At 45.5% G+C, this 16639-nt stretch overlaps 1 protein-coding gene across 10 annotated transcripts in view; it reads left to right on the top strand.

Annotated features, from left to right (window-relative positions):
- The window catches only part of TSPOAP1 (TSPO associated protein 1), an 84686-nt gene that overhangs the window by 61843 nt on the left and 6204 nt on the right, over positions 1-16639 (top strand). For 5 of the 10 annotated variants that reach the window (XM_068909373.1, XM_068909380.1, XM_068909379.1 and 2 more), the window contains 11 exons: positions 944-1264; positions 1591-1770; positions 5212-6351; positions 6967-7093; positions 7261-7412; positions 7599-7767; positions 9134-9205; positions 9621-9656; positions 10670-10773; positions 12532-12603; positions 13800-13928. In XM_068909373.1, the coding sequence (XP_068765474.1) occupies positions 944-1264; positions 1591-1770; positions 5212-6351; positions 6967-7093; positions 7261-7412; positions 7599-7767; positions 9134-9205; positions 9621-9656; positions 10670-10773; positions 12532-12603; positions 13800-13928 (2502 nt within the window). Of the gene's footprint in view, positions 1-943; positions 1265-1590; positions 1771-5211; positions 6352-6966; positions 7094-7260; positions 7413-7598; positions 7768-9133; positions 9206-9620; positions 9657-10669; positions 10774-12531; positions 12604-13799; positions 13929-16639 lie in introns of those variants that run through there. The other 5 variants (XM_068909376.1, XM_068909377.1, XM_068909374.1 and 2 more) reach the window with 4 other exon arrangements.

Genomic DNA, 16639 nt, shown 5'->3' with positions numbered 1-16639 from the left:
GCACAAAGTTATGCTCCATTGCAAAATGCAGTAGAGGCGACCACCCTTTTTTAAGAAAGAGGGTGAAGTCCCACCTGCCTTTCCCTCTTCAGTCCTTGGGGTTCCACTCCTCCATCTCCCACAGATTTCTCTAAACACCAGACTGAGCTGACTGATCATAAAAGACAGAAACACTTCTTGGAAAGAGATCAGAATTTAAAGTTTCCTTAATCCAACTAAGTGACCAAGCCACTAGTCTATGCAGTTGTATTCTCTCTGTACAATCTTCATTCATTCTCATTTTCTTCACAGCACTCAGCAGCTTCAATGAGTACTGGGGTTGTGTCCTCACCTCCAGCTCAAGCTAACCCGTAAGCTGGTGCTTAGGACTCTGGGACTGAGGGCAGGAACTGGCCTCGTCATGTAGGTTGGGCTCGTCTTGTTCCTGCTAGTTATTGCCAATATGCTTCTGTGGCTTAGGTGAGGCCCATGTGGCAGCATGTTCCACAGCGTGGTGCATACCACAAAGCTATAGTGAAAAGGCTGTGCGTCCCCTTGCAGCTAATGGCAGGGAAGAATTCATTCCAGGGCTGGCCAGCTTTCCTGGCTACAAATTGAATGCAAAAATCTTCATATGCCAGGAGACACAGAACATGTGGTGTTTACATCAGAGAGCTGGGAGGTGGAGGGGTAAAGGACCTTTTCATTCACACTGTCTCCCCCAGGTTTCGTTGTTCCACGTCAAGAAGGGACTAGGAGGGAGATACAGCAAAGTCCCAGTGCACACTGGCGTGATTGGCTTAAGAGGTGCTGGCAAGAAGAGCGTGCTCAAACTTCTCAAACTGTCATTGACAGGTCCTTCACAGAGGAGCAGAAATAGAGCATGCAGTGGAGGGCACAGGCAAGGTCCTGCAGCAGATACCATTGTTTTCCTGATGATGAACTCTTTTGGTTTCTTTCACAGATGGAGCTCTCTGTAACTAGAGCACCAGAGCTGGAAAGCCAGTCCAACAGCAGTCTGAAGATACGTGTGGAGACCTGCCTTGCATGCTCTGTGGAGGAGTCACCAAAAGAACCCAATGTAGAAAGAGAGGCAAAGGAGAAACACTTCAGTCCAGAGCATCTGCCCTTCCCCAGCCAGACTGTAGTAGCAGAGAGCACTTCCCAAGACTCAAGCACGAGCGGTAGCAGCTGCCAAGAATTCCTGAGATTGTCCCCTGGCAAGGAGGTGATGAAAGAAATGTCCAGAGGGGACTCTGGAGTAGTGTCTAGAGTGAAGAGAGAGGTTTGTTTTACCTTTGTTGAATTGCTGTCCGCGGAGGGACGTGGATTGTATTTGAAAAATTTGAGCTGCAGATAGGTTTTATGATCTTAGGCATACTGTTCTTCTCCTGCAGGCTATAAAACGTGCCTGACAGGTGTGTGTGTGTGCACGCGCGTGCTCAGGCATGTAAGGCCCTGCGCTGGGTGCTGTTCTATTTCTTGCCACACTTTAGCTATACGTGTACTAGAGAAAGAAGGTGGAATTAATGCTGTTTTACTGCTGAAACAGAGAGACAGCCTAGAGGTCCGAGTTCTGCATCAATGGAAATCTGTTTTGCTTTTCAATAGCAAGAAGAGAAAATGTCTGAAATGGGAAGACGGCAGCTGGCCTTTTTTGCTGAGCACAACCGTAGTTCTGACCTTTCAGATATTTTGGAAGAGGAAGAAGAAGAGGAACTGTCTTCAGAAGTGCTGGAAGAGAAGAAATGGGATGCAAGAGAGCCCTGTTACCGGGAGAATGGAGAAAAGGTAACTGCTAGCAGAGTAATGCTTGTGGGGAGCACCAGTGCGACCATTCCATATCATCAGCTTACAGGAGAAGGGGCCTGTCTGAGCCCAGCCCTCTCAGTGCAGTGCTTGGCTAAATTCCTCCCTGCTCTGCTTTACCTCCCAGTGTTGTCTTAAGCTAGTAAAAATGCAAGTTCCTTGTGAGAGGGGAAGGTGTTTATATGTAATAAATGTATCCAGGGTTTAATTAGCTGGAAAAATACAAAATGTAATGTGAACTTTAGAACCCAGAGTGAAAAATCAATCCCATTGATCTAATTCTTAATATAGATACAAACAACGATCATATAGGAATCTCTGAAGTTCACCCGTCTGTAAGATCCTGTATCAACCCACCCTCCCTCCTAAAGTAAAACAAGCACGTAATAGTCCTGCCGAATATGAATAACGGTGCAAATTATTTTGCTTAGCCCTTAGCGCTCTCTGTAGAGATGGATGGCTTGCAGGAGTGGTGCTGTGGCTGTTGCAAAGTTCAGATGTGGTGAGTGAGGAAATACTGATTAAGCTGAACTACGAGTGATCGTGTTCATTCATGTTAGAAGTTCAAATAGTTAAAGCTAGTGTATTATAATGCATCTGCAACAGGAAGTTTGCTTAAAACTGCATGACTGGAAAGTGGTATGTGATCATACAAATTACGGCATTTGGGATGAGTGTGCATAAGGGAAAGTATTGCAGTTGGATGTTTGAGAAATTAGAAAGATCTGCAGGAAATGTGATATGCTTGTATTGTAAGAGGCCAAACTAATTCCTTTCATGTGCTCAAAGAGCAGCTGTAATTCATTGATGCTGATCTATGTGGCTGCTAGCCTGCAGCACAGATGGGATGGATCTGTTGAGCATTAATAGGTCAGCAGCAGATAGCATGATGAATCTGGAGTAAATTTGCTGCCTCTCTTTTTCCCCTTCTGAAGGGGGTTCTACTTCCCTAGTGGGGAGGCTGGATTTTGCAGTGCAGTGTGTTGGAAGCTCGAGGAGAGGCCTCCTCCTCCAACTGGAGATGCTGGGTCTGCCCTGGAAGGACATACCAGAAGGGGCTTCTAGCTGTTGGGATTGTGCTGGAAAAATAGGAAAGAAGCCTAGTTTTCCTGGAAGGAAGAAAGGGACAACGAGAACAGTCAGGAATGCCAATTTATGTCACTTTTTCCTGGATATTTTAGTGGCTTGATTATTTTTTCTGGGGATGACTTGAGCACACTGGTGCTTCTTTACCTGATAAAGTGCTTGTTTTCTATTCTGGCTGTGAAGACTTGAGGGAGTGACGAGTGCAGTATGACAACAGATGCTGAATAGGGAGAAGGGCATCCAAGGGCAGGAAGCTTTAGAATACTGAGCTCCCTACTCTGCTTTTGTAGAGTGAGGGAAGATGATAACTGGAGAGGGCCAGGCCTCACAGGCCTTTTTTGTAGGCCTCTGCATGTCTGGTAACATTTTGGGTTATTTCAGGTCTCCTCAGCTAACTCTTTCAGAAACTGTAGGATGAAAGTATGGAGGAGTGCTGATTTTAGAATGTTTAACCTCAAATATGTTGTTAATAACTTTATCCTTGATTACTAATGGGCAACAGCATCCCATAGCCCCCTCACGTTATAGAATTTCGCTATTCTACTCGTTTCCAAATACATAGCAGTGTTTTTTCTTCAAGATTTGTCTTTTCTGAATCCTTGGATTCGTTTTGTCTTCTCAGTATAGAAGCCAAACTTGCCCAAAAGCAGTCTTAACTTGCTAGAAAGCAATTATTATATAAAAATACAAAAGCAAAGGGCATAGCTTTGTAGGTAGTGAAAATAAGTCTTACTGGATGTGTTTTATGGTGGCATTAATAAATTCTACGTGTTACTATTTAGTAGCGGAGGGCTAACAAGATAGTCGGGGCCTAGAGCGCATGTCCTGTGGAGAGAGTTTGAGGAAGCTGAACTTGGTTAGCTTGGCAAAAAGGAGGCTAAAGGGAGGTATAGTAGCTGCCTAAGACTATTTGAAGGATGGTTACAAAGATGAGAGAGCCAAAGTCGTCTTGTTAGTGTCAGATGATGTGAAAAGGGGCAGCAGCCACAAGTTGCTGCTTGGGAGGCTCACGTTGGACATGAGGAAAAACTTCTTTCCCAGGAGGGTGATGTGGCCCTGGGACAGGTCTCTGGAGAGGTGAGGGAATCTCCATTTTTTGGTGTTTTCAAGCCTCAGCTAAACAAAGTCACTGATCTAGTATTGGCGGCAGTCCTGCTGCAAGTAGGAGGTTGGACTAGAGACCTTTGGAGGCCCCTTCCAACTAATTATAATTCTAAATGTAATTCAAGACCACTTCTGTTTGAAAAAAAGTTATAGAGGTGTAGTGTCCAATAGCTCGCTTAACAACTGCTTTTTTCTCCCACTGTGGTTCAGTTTTCAGAGGTAATTTAAACAAGACTGTTCATGGCTGTAGCTTATAACGTCAGTAACTACATGTGCTTTGTAAGCTATTTATAAATGTTTCTAAACCGCGTCATGATATAAATTGTCAGGGAGGTTGGATCGGGCACCTTCAGAGTTCTCATCCAACCTAAATTATGCTATGCTTCTAGTGTTATACCTTTTTATTTTATTATTAATATAATAAGAGGTAAAACATAAATTACATTTTTGGTACAAGGGAAGCTTTAAAGTTGAATAGTGTTTTCTGGAAAGTTTTATGTAACCTGGTAGGTTCTTACCCAGCTGCAAGTGAACTACAAGTTTGTGTGAGCCCTTTGAGGTAAATGGTTTTTGTGTTTATTCATGGCAACTCTGTGTTCTCCTGGATTTACAGACAACAAACTACCATAGAGCTGGACCTTGGCAGACCAGTGGAAGAGACTAGGGAAGGTCCTCCCACAGCAGCAACATCTCCAGTGGATGTACTGCTGCACAGGGCTGCTTCCTTCTGTTCATTGCAGTGCACAGAAAGATTAGGGAGGACGGGGAGTCCTTGTGTGAGCGCAAGCTGTGTGGTGTCAATACATTGGTCCTTGTGGAGGGAGGAACCTGATCATCTCTAATATACGGTGAACAGCTGCAGAGGAACTGTGCTTGTCCTGCCCCCATCATCCCAGACCCAGGATGCTGAAGCTGTGGGGAATGAAGTGGATGGGATGAAAGGTGCTGGAGAAAGTTGTGTGCGTAGAGGGAGAGGTTGGGAGAGAGCTGTTCCATACATTGGCCTTTCTCGCTTTCTGCTGCATTGCTAGCTCATCTGATTGCTTTTTTGCCAGAAGAACCATTGCTATCTTTTGCTTCCTACCCTTGCTTCGCTGCAGACCACAGTCTCCGCTCCATCCTGCTGTGCTGGGAGGGAATCGACTGTAAAGTTGTCTCTCTTTTTAATGTTTATTTCCTCTCTTTTTTCCTTTGCTTGTCCTGGCTGTGGCTTTTCTCGGGGCCTGGGTACAGATGGATCTTTGTGATACTGACAGCGATGAGGAGATTCTGGAGAGGATACTAGAACTCCCCCTTCAGAAGAACCACAGCAAAAAATTGTTTAGCATCCCAGAAGTGACTGAGGATGAGGAAGAAGATGAGGACGAGAAGTGTGTTCTAGAGGAAAAGGCAGAGCCTCAAGAATCCATGGAAAGACTTACCTGCCATGCAGGAAGGACAGAGAAGCTGCTTGACATCCAGGAGTCATTTCTAAAGCCAGATGGTAGTGATAGCTCCCCAGATCTGTCTGTCCAGACTCTGCAGGAGGAGCATGATGTTAAGAAGAGTGGAGGGGATGCTGAGCAAGAGAATCCTGCCTGTGGACAGCTGACCTGGAATCAGAAAAGGGCAAACTGGACCTGGGGCTACCAGGAGAGCGATCTGAAGTCTGTGGCTGGGGCGAGTCCCCCTTGGAGTAAGAAGAAGGGAAATAATTATAGAGAGAGGATCCGGAGTCGGACTGAGACGGGTAGGAAGAGACAGAATGATTTCACAGAGCACTGCAGTCGTCTGCTGGGCAACTGCAGCCAGATGGGAAGTGGGTTATACAGAGCTCCTAGCCTCAGGGAAGAGCTGAATGTTGCGAGCAGTGCTGGTGGTAAGGAGGGGTTTGATGTGTACCGTCGTGCCAGACAAAGCATCTCACGAAAAAACCACAGGAAAGCAGCAGTTTCGGGTCTTGCAGAAGCTCCTGTGGTGGCAACACACTGCTCCAGCCCCAGGAGCCTGGAAATAGACATTGAATATGACTCAGAAGACGATCAAGATTCGACCTGCTCATCCCCGCCTGAGACCAGGCTGTGGCCAGACAGCAGAGCAGAAGGGGCCCAGAGCTGCCAGGGGGAGTGGAGTGATTGTTCCAGTCAATCTGAGGTTGCCCACATTGGTGGCAGAAGGGACCCGACCAGGCGGGAGATGATTGAAGAACAGCGTATGGAGTGGGCTGGGTCTCCGAGCAGTCGCCTGCAATTCCTCTGCCGGGAGAAGGAAGTGCTGAGGTGTGAGAGCAGCTCTGAGGAGCAGGGCTGGGAGTTGGACTGTAAGTCACCTGGCTGGAGAAGGAGGCTCGAACATCCTTGGAAGGGGATACGTAGCACCTCCTTGCACAAAAGGGTTGGGTGACTTTTCCTATTCTGGCTTTGAAGCAGCTTGTAGTGGCATTAGCTTTCCTTCTGCTTCCCCGGCCTGCCTGTATCTTGCTTTGTTTAGTGCTATACAGAGAAAGGACCCTCCTCTAGGATTGTCCAGAAGAGTATCTGGGAGATTCCATAGTTCTGTGCTGCTCTGTGGCTTTTCTTGTATGAGCTGCTTCTGCTTTTCCTGCTAAAAGGCAGAGTGTCACTGATGCAGTATTCCTTTTCGCATTGGGTCTTCTTCCCTGTGACAGGAGACTGTGAGACAGAAATGAAAATCCCTAGTGAAATGAACTGATTTGTGAAAGCTCCATGTGGACAATGACTATAATGTCATTGCCTCCCCTCGAAATGCCCTTTCCTGCTTCCTCATGCTTACCAAAGGGATCATCGCTTGTTTCTGGCAGGGTGCCTGCTTGTATTTGTTTGGTTTTGTTTTCCAACTCCCATGGTATTTTCAGCTCTAGAGTGTCCCCGAAGAGGAATGTTGCATTTGGATGCACTGCTCTTTTGTGGAGTGCATATGGGCTGAGCGGTGTTCACATAAATCAGAAGGCAGAGGCTGCTACTAACTCTCTGGTGGTTCCTGTTGCAGGCTTCTGGTAATAAAGATCCTAGGGGCCAGGAGCTGCCTGGCTCAGCCGCCTGGCAGGCTCCCAGCAGAAGAGGGAACAAGAGTGTAAGAAGAAGCCAAATACAGAAACCTTTGCTCTCTACTCCAGGTGAGTGGGCAAAGGGGAGAGAGTCAGGCAGCAGGAGAGAGGGAGGCTATTGGAAATTTCGTGGGAGAGGCTAGTAGGCTGTGTTTGAGAGACCTGAAGGTCTATGGCAGGGGATCTCTGGGACATGGTGCTGACATTCTCTCTGGTGTACCCCTGTCTGTTCACAGGTCCTTCAAGGAGCACAGCTTCAGAAACTGCTGTTAAAGATGATGCCATTAGGATATTTGTGGCCCTCTTTGACTACGATCCCATTTCTATGTCTCCTAACCCTGATGCGGCAGAAGAGGAACTCCCGTTTAAGGAGGGGCAGATCCTGAAGGTAAGAGCATACCTTAGTGAACATCATCTCTGTATGGAGCCATCCCATGTTCCAGGGACAGCTGAAACTTTGGGAGGCAAAACTCCTTTATTTTGGGAGTTTCCTTAACTTCCTTGTTCTCTTTTTTTCTGTGTGTCTTGGTCCCTGTAGCATAAACTGGTCTCTGGCCTTTCTTTCCCCTTGCAGGTCTGTGGAGATAAGGATGCTGATGGGTTTTACAGAGGTGAATGTGCAGGAAGGGAAGGATACATTCCCTGTAACATGGTATCTGAAGTCCAGGTGGAGAATAACGAAGTCAAGAAGCAGCTCTTAAAGCAAGGGTTCATTCCTGCTGACACACCGATGGAGAGTGTAGGTACTGTATCTCCTTTACATGCGTGCTATGCTCTTGCCAGCACATTTCTTCCCTGAAATGGGGAAAGTTCAGCCATGCTGTCAAGCTATATGCTTTCACTTTGTGGCTGTGTGATTTCTGGTAGACTTGTGTCCTTTGGCTGCTCTAGTGTCTAGGAAGAGGAGAGTTTTGAATGAGGCTTTTGCCACAGTTAGGACATACCTAATGTTTCTCCTGTATATATTCACTGTTGCCCACTGATGGCTAGGTGCCTGTGGTGGCCCTTGCCCTGGGGGAACATAAAAGGCTTCCTGTCCCCTGCCCCACTGCATGTTCTCAGAAACATAAAGGAACTTAATAGCTCTGAGACTGCATGAAACATAGTGGATCTGAAAGTTATCAGATGGGTGGTGATGGTGAAAAAGACATACATGCGCAGGAATGCACAGTGTAAACCCTTGTCTCTCTGGGCAGCCAGGCAGTGTATTTGTCTTTGTTACTTTCCTGCTGCCATAGACCTGTATTACAGTCTCGTAACCAGGAAATGCCATAGAGGTCTTGGTTTGGGAACTCTCTTCCATAGGCTCAACTGGAAACTCTTTTTGAGATGTATGTCCAGACTCCTCTGGAGATCCTCTCTTCTCATTCTTCATGAACTTCAGGGGCGCTTTCAAACATCTGTCTGTAGAGCACTGCAGTATGCAAGAGCAATGGGTTTTGAGCCTGGCACTTTACGGTGCTGCATAGCAGAAGAAAAAGAGAATTGAATTGAAATTCAATTAATTCAATGTTTAATGAATTGAAACAGAGAGGTTTTGACTGGAGCAGATGTCTTTCTATGAGGATAGTTAAGCATTAGAATAGGGACCAAAGAGGTGGGGGAATTTCTGTCCTTGGAGGTTTTCAAGACCCAACTGGACAAACCGCTGAGCAACCTGGTCTGAATTCAGTATTGACTGTGCTCTGTACAGAATCTTGACTTAGAGACCTCCCAAGCCTCCTACCTGAGTGTTTAGATGGGGCACACTTCACCTGGCATTTTTCAGGTGTTGATGGTGTAAGGTTTTATTTTACCCTTATGATGCTGCTTCTGAAAGATAAAATGCAGGGAAGTAGATAAATTTGTCTCATGTGTGCTGTGGTATTACTGATGGGCATAAACATAAGGTGGATTTGTGTGTATGTTTGGGATGTGGATCATGCCGCATCTGAGTCCCCATACAATAAATGGAGATTTGGCCTTGGCCTGGAGAAATCACAGTGTCTGCTTCCCAGGGGAAGCATGTCATGCTACTCTGTTGCCTGTTCACTCTTCAAGAAGCTTTTCGCTTTCCATTCACTGTCTGTTTCTCTTGTCTATTTATTTGCTTTTTTGGATTTTATTAAGGAAATGGCACATTTTCTCCACCTCCACGCCGCCAAACCGTCCCTCCTCCAAAACCCAGACGCTCCAAGAAAGGTCTGTGTCACCCGCTGCTTCCTCTTTGATTTTTGCAGTAGGATTGCAGACTGCATTGAATTTTTACTACTTGCATCCAGGACCCTCAGATGTTTGTCTCTGTACAACAGCTAGGAAGTGGAAAGAGAGCCCATCCTTCTTGGTCAAGCAGCATTGCTCCATGCTACCAACCTGGCTCCGATGTTAGAAGTTTTTAAGGATAATGATGTCTTTTATAGTTTTGGAGCTTGACCTCTACTTCCTATTAGGTCCCTGAGTCATGGTAGCTGGCGTAGACTTTAAGTTGCATGAATGATTTGCTTTTGTTGTTTGCTACTTTGGTCTTTGTTCTTTTTATTGTTGTTTGTCACTTGTCTGGTGTGTTCGTTGTTGAAAGATGAATACCCACTGACAGGATGTTTTCTTTCCCTAACAGAACTGAATAAACAGGAGAAGTACCAGTCTCATCCAGGTGAGAACTGCTCCTTCCTATTAGAGAAGAGGCATGTTACATTGACATGATCATAGTACAGACAAGTGCTTTGTGGTCATGGACTGTAGTAAAGGGCCAATGCAAGACCCTGTAGTCCTTTGAAGCATTGTAAGAAAACGATTATTCTCAGGAAAGAAGAGTTTTAGTTCATGCGATTTAGCAGTGGGTGCAATGACTTGTGGCTAAACAGGGAGTATTTGAAGATGGAGGTTTTGCTTTGGAGATGTCTTACTGATCTAATGCCACAGTCCTTAAAATCCAAGGTCTCTTGCAGGGTGAGAGGGAAGGGGGGTTTCTTTATGTTCTCTCTGCTTAGGCGTACAGTCATCTGTTGGGGTTAGGAGACACCAAGCCTGCAAACCCCTTGTTAGCCCATCCGGTGTTGACCTGAAGCAGGGATTAAAGTCCATGAGATGAAGGACTGGGCAATTTGTATTTTCTGTAGCGCCAAACTTTGCCTTTGTAGGCTGTGTGTAACGAAGCCAAGCAGGCAGGTAGTTGTGATAACACAGAGCTTTCTCCAGGCTGCAAGGCCTGCCTTCCGTTTGTCTGTGCTGAGCTCAGTGCTCCTGTGGCTGGGCTGTTTGTTGATGCTGTCTTGTGCTTTTGCTGCTCCCCTGGCACTTGGAGGATAAATTTTGTAGCTCAATAGCATAGCAGTGCATGGAAGGAGGAGAAATGTCCCTCTGAGGCCTGTCAACACTGAGGGTTGTCAGGAAACTGTTGCTGGCTGGGTGATTCCTGAACATAGGCAGGACACCAGGATGCTGGAGCAGAGAGATATCTCCAGTTCTGTGCTTGGAAGGAGATACAAGAGATCAGAAAACTGCTTTACCGGATATCTCTGGGGCCTGTGAGATGTTTCCCTCATTCAGTTTTCCCCTTGGACTCTTTTTGTATCCACTCCAAGAAGAGTGAAGAAGCTGCTGTGATTTGGGATTTTGTCCTAGAATTTCAAGCTCAGGATATTCTGTTTTATTTTTGTCCTACAGAACATAAGCGTCAGGACTTGGAAGCTGAACTGCTCCCTGCTCGAAGTATGGTGGCTGTGTTTGACTATAACCCCAAGGAGAGCTCTCCAAATGCAGATATAGAGGTAACCAGCAGCTGCTCACTCCTCTTATAGGTTTCTTTTTCCTCTCTTTTTTTTTTTTCCCTCCTATTTTATCCTGTAACACTTAGTACTTTGGTCAAAACCCAGAGAGTTACAGCTCAAAAATATAGCTGATAGAAGTGATTGGCTAAAGTTATAAAACACAGAGTTTGCTGGTGTGTTCTTTCATGTATTATCTAATAACTGTGTTGAGTTATCTGTGAAGAACATGAAACAATATACCCCTAATTATTTTCTGTATATGTGTCTCAGTGAAACCACACAAGCATCATTTGGCCTCCTAGGGTTCTCTAGTGCATAGGTAGTATTTTCCTAGCTGTAATTTTTTTCAGTAGCTCTGGTAGAAGCCTAGGCTCTCATCCAGAATCCTTTATTCTTCAACCCACTTATTCTTCAACCAACTTAAGTAAAAACATGCTGATTCTCTGTTCCTCCCTAGCAGGATTAGTCTCCTCTGAGCAAGTCTAAACAGGGGATCTGGATTCAGATTCTTTCCACAAGCACAATACAGATGTTTGCCTCCCCAACTGTCTCTGAATGTCTTGTGAATGTGACAGAGCCTGCTTCTGAGGAGAAAGTGTTTTAGAGGTGATAGATTGTCTTGGGAGAGGTGTAATGAGAGCATGTGTCAACCTGCATCGATGCAGATATTCACACATCTGGCCAAAGAACACTTCTGAGCCCTTGTCACAAGAAAAAGATTGTTGTTTTTAGCAGTGATTGGACCTTCCCAGAACCTTCCCTGTGAAGGGAGCTCAAAAATGAGACAAACTGGTGCAGTTCTGTTGCATTAGTGGAAATGCTCCCTGTTCACACTGCCAGAAAATTTGGTCACCTGGTTTGCTAGAAGACTGCAGCTGCTGTTTGTGAACTTGCCCCAAGCTGGTTCTGTGCAGTTCCTTGTGTCTGTGAATGAAATTCCCTAGAAGCGTCTTTCTCCTAGAACAAAGTAATTCACGGCCAGCTGTAGGAACCTGAGGCCTCAGGAGATAGACTAAAGACTGCAGACTAAATATAAAACCTGCCTAGGGATCTCTAGAGGTCTATTCCAGCCAACGCTTTTGTGATTCTGTGAAGTGCATATAAGGCCAGTCTGTCTGGAGTGGGACTTGTCCATTACACAGCCTGTTTGCAGACTCACCCTTTTTAATCCTCAAGAAGCTGTTTTGCTGTTCCTGGGGGGGCTCTTTCATTAGGAGAGACTGCTTTGGCCTGGTTCTCGTGTTCCATGGAGTGCAGAATGGGGTGGCTGAAAGGATGGATGGATCTGATGGGGAAGGGTTGTGTCTTGTGCAACAACGTTCTGTTCTCGGGTCAAGTCTATCAGTTTGTGTGCGTTCCTGCTAGTCACTAATCCCTGAGCATAGCACACAGAATAGGCTCATATGAAGGGAAGGGCATTATGTATTTGTATTTAAAGAAATATAAGGTATTTCTGGTGCTTATTCAGGCTGTCTTCAACATGCCTTGCCTGAACAGGTGGTAGGTACCATTTTAGAGCTTTATAGAAACTGTTTTAATAGACAGGCTTAATTTATGAAATGCTTCCTTTGCATTGCATTTCATAATACTTAGAATTCTGCTCAGAATTCTGTTCTGCATCTTGGTCCTGCAGGTCCTAACACAGTGGCTTCTCTTGCTTGTGGTGAGATCTTGCAAGCAGCCCCGGGTGACCTTGTGTTTCTGATGAGAAAGTCCAGGCAGTGCTCCTCCTGTAACTTGTTCTCTTGCTTTTTGCAGGCTGAACTGACTTTTAGTGCAGGGGACGTTATCACTGTGTTTGGGTCCATGGACGATGATGGATTCTACTATGTGAGTACCAGTGTTGGGAAAATCCAATGGTTATATCTGGAATAGTTGGAGTCCATCTAGTAGCAGGAGGGCAGAAATTAGAGGATGAAATATTGTGCTTGTGGAACAAATGAACCCATTGCTGCATATTGCAGGGTGGGATGTTGCAGTCCGTTCTCCTCTTTTAAACCCAACATCCAAATGGTTTTAAGTTTCTTTCTTTGCATAACTCCACTGCAAGTTTCCTGAAGCCTAGGATACATCTTGCTACACATGCATCAGCTGCATCAGCATCTGCTACAAGTTGATTTGTTACCAAGGACTCTTGACACATGGGTATTATCCACGGCAGGAATAACATAAGAAAAAAAATATGCGCCAACCCCTATCCTGCTACACGTCAGCATATCAACTTCAGCAAACACTGATAACAGTTTAATTTACTATGGATATCCGGGGTCTGTGCCTGCCAGAGAGCTGTCTGTTGGACAAGATTCTTAGTCCTTGGATCATCCATCTTTTCCTGGACAGAAAGCAGTGTATCTTCACACATCAGGGTTGAGGTTCACTTCTGGGTAAAGTCTAGAGGGATCACTGTGAATGTCTTGTTTGACCAGCGCTATGAAAGAAGTCAAACAACGTTACTGGGGTTATTTTGTCTCATCCAATCACCTGTTGATGAATTGGAAACAGTTTTTTAGAAAGAAACACAAGGTTGGTTTGCAGCCCTAGATGTCAGTGTGCATAGAGACAACGCTATAGGACAATTGTACCAGTAATACCTCATTGTTTAAACAAAAAAAAAGAAAGAAAAAAAGAAAAAGAAACAAGCAAAGGCCCTTAGTAAGTCTGTGGCATAGTCATGTTCCAGTTGCTTCCAGGATATCAGTGGAAATGCTTTGACTTTGTAGAGTGCAAATAGGCTTAGTAATTAAGAATTTAAGAGTGACTGGTTGTTGTAATACATTTATCACTGCCTGCTGTCATCTTCTGTCACTTTACTCTGCTCCTCTATATTTTTGTGTTCTGAATTGTTCTACGACTAAGCAAGAATGCAAATCCTGAAATTTGGTGAAGATCCTTCCAACATGAATGTGTGCCTGGGCCCCTAGCTTCTCTCAGGCCGTAGCCTAGCCTTCTCTGCGTGGGGCTGTTTCTCTATTTGTATCTCCGTCAGCCAGAAAACCTGATGTAAGAATTGAATGTTGATCCTGCAGGGAGAGCTGAACCAACAGAGAGGGCTGGTCCCATCTAATTTCTTGGAAGCTGTAACTTTGGATGGAGGCACAGTCGAGGAACTTCGTTCAAAAGATAAAGAAGCTTTTCCACTGAGTGCTGAGAACCAGGTAAGATTGCATAACTCCGCGTAGTACAGACACCCAAACCATGACATGGCTGGAGACTGGAGACCAGGGGGTTATACAGCATGCTGCATCTGATAGAATCATTTAAGTTACTGCATGCAGCTGGGTGCTTCCCATGGGAAAAGCTCAAAGGTTTAGGGAGGAAAGCTAGGAGCTCTTCTTAAAGACTTGCCTATAGTGCAAGAAGAGACTTAAAGCACTGGGGCCTCAAGTCTCATTATGGGGAGGTGATCAAAGAGCTTCCCAGGTCCCACCAACAAATTCTTTAGATACAAGCAAGGGTCACTGGTGAAATCCTGCTACATGCAAAGCAGACCAGCTAGCTCCCCAGACATGGGCAATTCCTCAGATGCGTTCATGTCCATGCAAGGGAGTTCTGAAGCTGTTTACACTCAAACACCAATAGCCGCCTATCCATTCCAAGTTAGATATATCTTAATCCAGTCCGAGATATTTTCAGACACACTCAAAGCATGCTGAGGAATTTCCCAAATAGATCTATGAAATGGTTCTTAAGGCTTTGAGAGCAACCGCAACCCACAAATCCAAGGAATACATTACACTACTCTCCCTGTTTAAACAAATGGCTAAGGTTTGGGTCATCTGCCAGATTCAGTCAGTTCTCAGTGGGTGAGGTCAAGAGTGTGGTGGTTCCAGGGTCACTCCTGGACCTCCATGCTATGTCCTTCTGGAGAAGGGGTGGCAGGGAGGGCACAGCTTGGTCCCAGCTCATAGGTATTCATCCTCCAACCTTCAGTTTTTCTTGGGAGGTTATTGCCACAGTCAAATGGTGCCAGACCCAAAGAAGTGTTGAACAGCAGGCCCAGATCAGCTCTGAGCTGGTCTTTTAATCAAGTATCCTCCTTTGTCAAACTTCCCTCTGTTGTCACCCTAGCTTTTCTGCTCTCTGCACCCTTCCTTCATCCTGCTTTTTCATGCTCAGCCCCTCCTTTTCTCTGTACCTGCCTCCCATCTCTCTGTATTTAAGTGCTTCCTGATCTCCTTCAGGAATCTCCTTCAGGCAACCCCATCTCTTCCTTCCAGGCATTTTGAGCTTTGTGGGTGCAGTATCTATGCTACAGCCTCTGTGCCTTCCTATGAAGAGAAGGTGACAGGCCTGACTTGGAAGAAAAGTTTCTGGATAGTTTTCTGGATCATCTTCCAAACTCAACAGCTGTCTTGAGTCCCTTGTGCTTGCCTATCTAGGACCTTTGCTCTCAGTCCCTTTTCTCTCATGCTGGGGCATCACAGCAGTTAACGAGCTGTTAGTACCAGGGTTTATCTAAGGCCCTGAGGTTACAGAAGTCTAACTTCCTGGTGGAAATAGGCTTTCAGAGTGGGTTTTCTTCTCCAGTTTCCCTCTCAACATGATTTACTCTTCCCAAATTATTTATTTATCAGAATAGAGGGTGCCCAAGGAGACCTGTGACAGTACAGTCATAAGAGGTTGAATACATAGTGTAGTTTATTACAGATCTAACCCTCCTCTCCAGTACTGACTGGCAGCAAAAAGGGCCACTTCAGATGTTAGAGGTCACTATTCCAGCACCAGCCTGAGGCCTCCTGGAAATCTTGGAAAATTCAGCTAAGCTGCAGGGCTCAACAAGGTAGTCCTGCCACTTGCAAATGTGAAGCGTGTGGTTTAGCAAGTGGTATTTTATTAAAGGGAGAAAAGAGAGACCCAAAAGTGTGATAAACAGGGTAACATACACAACAAATCCCTCTCTTCTGGTTTCTTGGTGAGAAAACTGTGACACCAGTTTGGCCATGCCATGTCCCAGAGCTGTCGTGGGCCCTTCTGGGTAAGAGGGCCCTGTCCAATCTGCTGCTGAGTAGGGAGCATGAACTGCTCCTACTCCTTATTCTACAGCTTGCTGCTGCTCCACTTGCCTTTCACAGGATACAGCAGTTTGACCCACATATCCCTGCATGTTCACAGCTATAAAAATTGTCTCTGGTTCATGACACCTTCTATTTTTTTAATAGAAACTCCTCTCAAATGTGATAAAATGACCTACATAAAGTCAACGTGTTTCAGGCTTGCCTGCCCTTCAGTCCTTTTCATTTGTCTCCTGTTCTCACTGCTGGAGATCCACAGAGCCTCGCCTCACCTTGGCCGTAACTTTGGGTCTGCAGAGTGGGAAGCTGCTGCCTTAGGTCGGATAGATTTGGTGGCTCTGGGACTTGGCTGATCCATGTGCTGCTACTCTTTGTAGTCTGTGAAGTCTGGGGACTTGGAAAATTCAATTGTTGATGATTAAGCCAATTTTATTTCGGTGGGAATCCATGTTAACTGTCTAGGCATGACGTTCTTTTTTTCCCCACCCTGTCCTGGTGCCCCATTCTGTGTAGTGATAGGGCTCCCACATTCACCTGTCCTGCTACCTCCTTGCTACACCTGGATACTTTTCCTGAGTGAGTCTAGCTTAGCACTCTTTAACATAAAGTGCAATCCTACCTCCTGCTTGTTCTTTGCAGTCCAGGTCTATCTAAACAGCTTCCAAATATGAAGGGCATATTTGCCCCACTTTTAACAGCAGTGCACTTACCCTGCTTGTAACCAAGCCTGTATTAGTTAACTAGATTTAACTAGTGTTTAGTGATTACCAAGGGGAGACAGAACCTGACCCCTCTATATTCTGGGCTCTGTTACAGCTTCCCAAGATATGAATAGAACATCTGATGGGTAAGGC

Source organism: Struthio camelus, chromosome 16 (assembly GCF_040807025.1).
Source record: "Struthio camelus isolate bStrCam1 chromosome 16, bStrCam1.hap1, whole genome shotgun sequence".
In the NCBI taxonomy this organism is placed as follows: Eukaryota; Metazoa; Chordata; class Aves; order Struthioniformes; family Struthionidae; genus Struthio; species Struthio camelus.
This window is presented reverse-complemented; position numbering and strand designations above follow the sequence as displayed.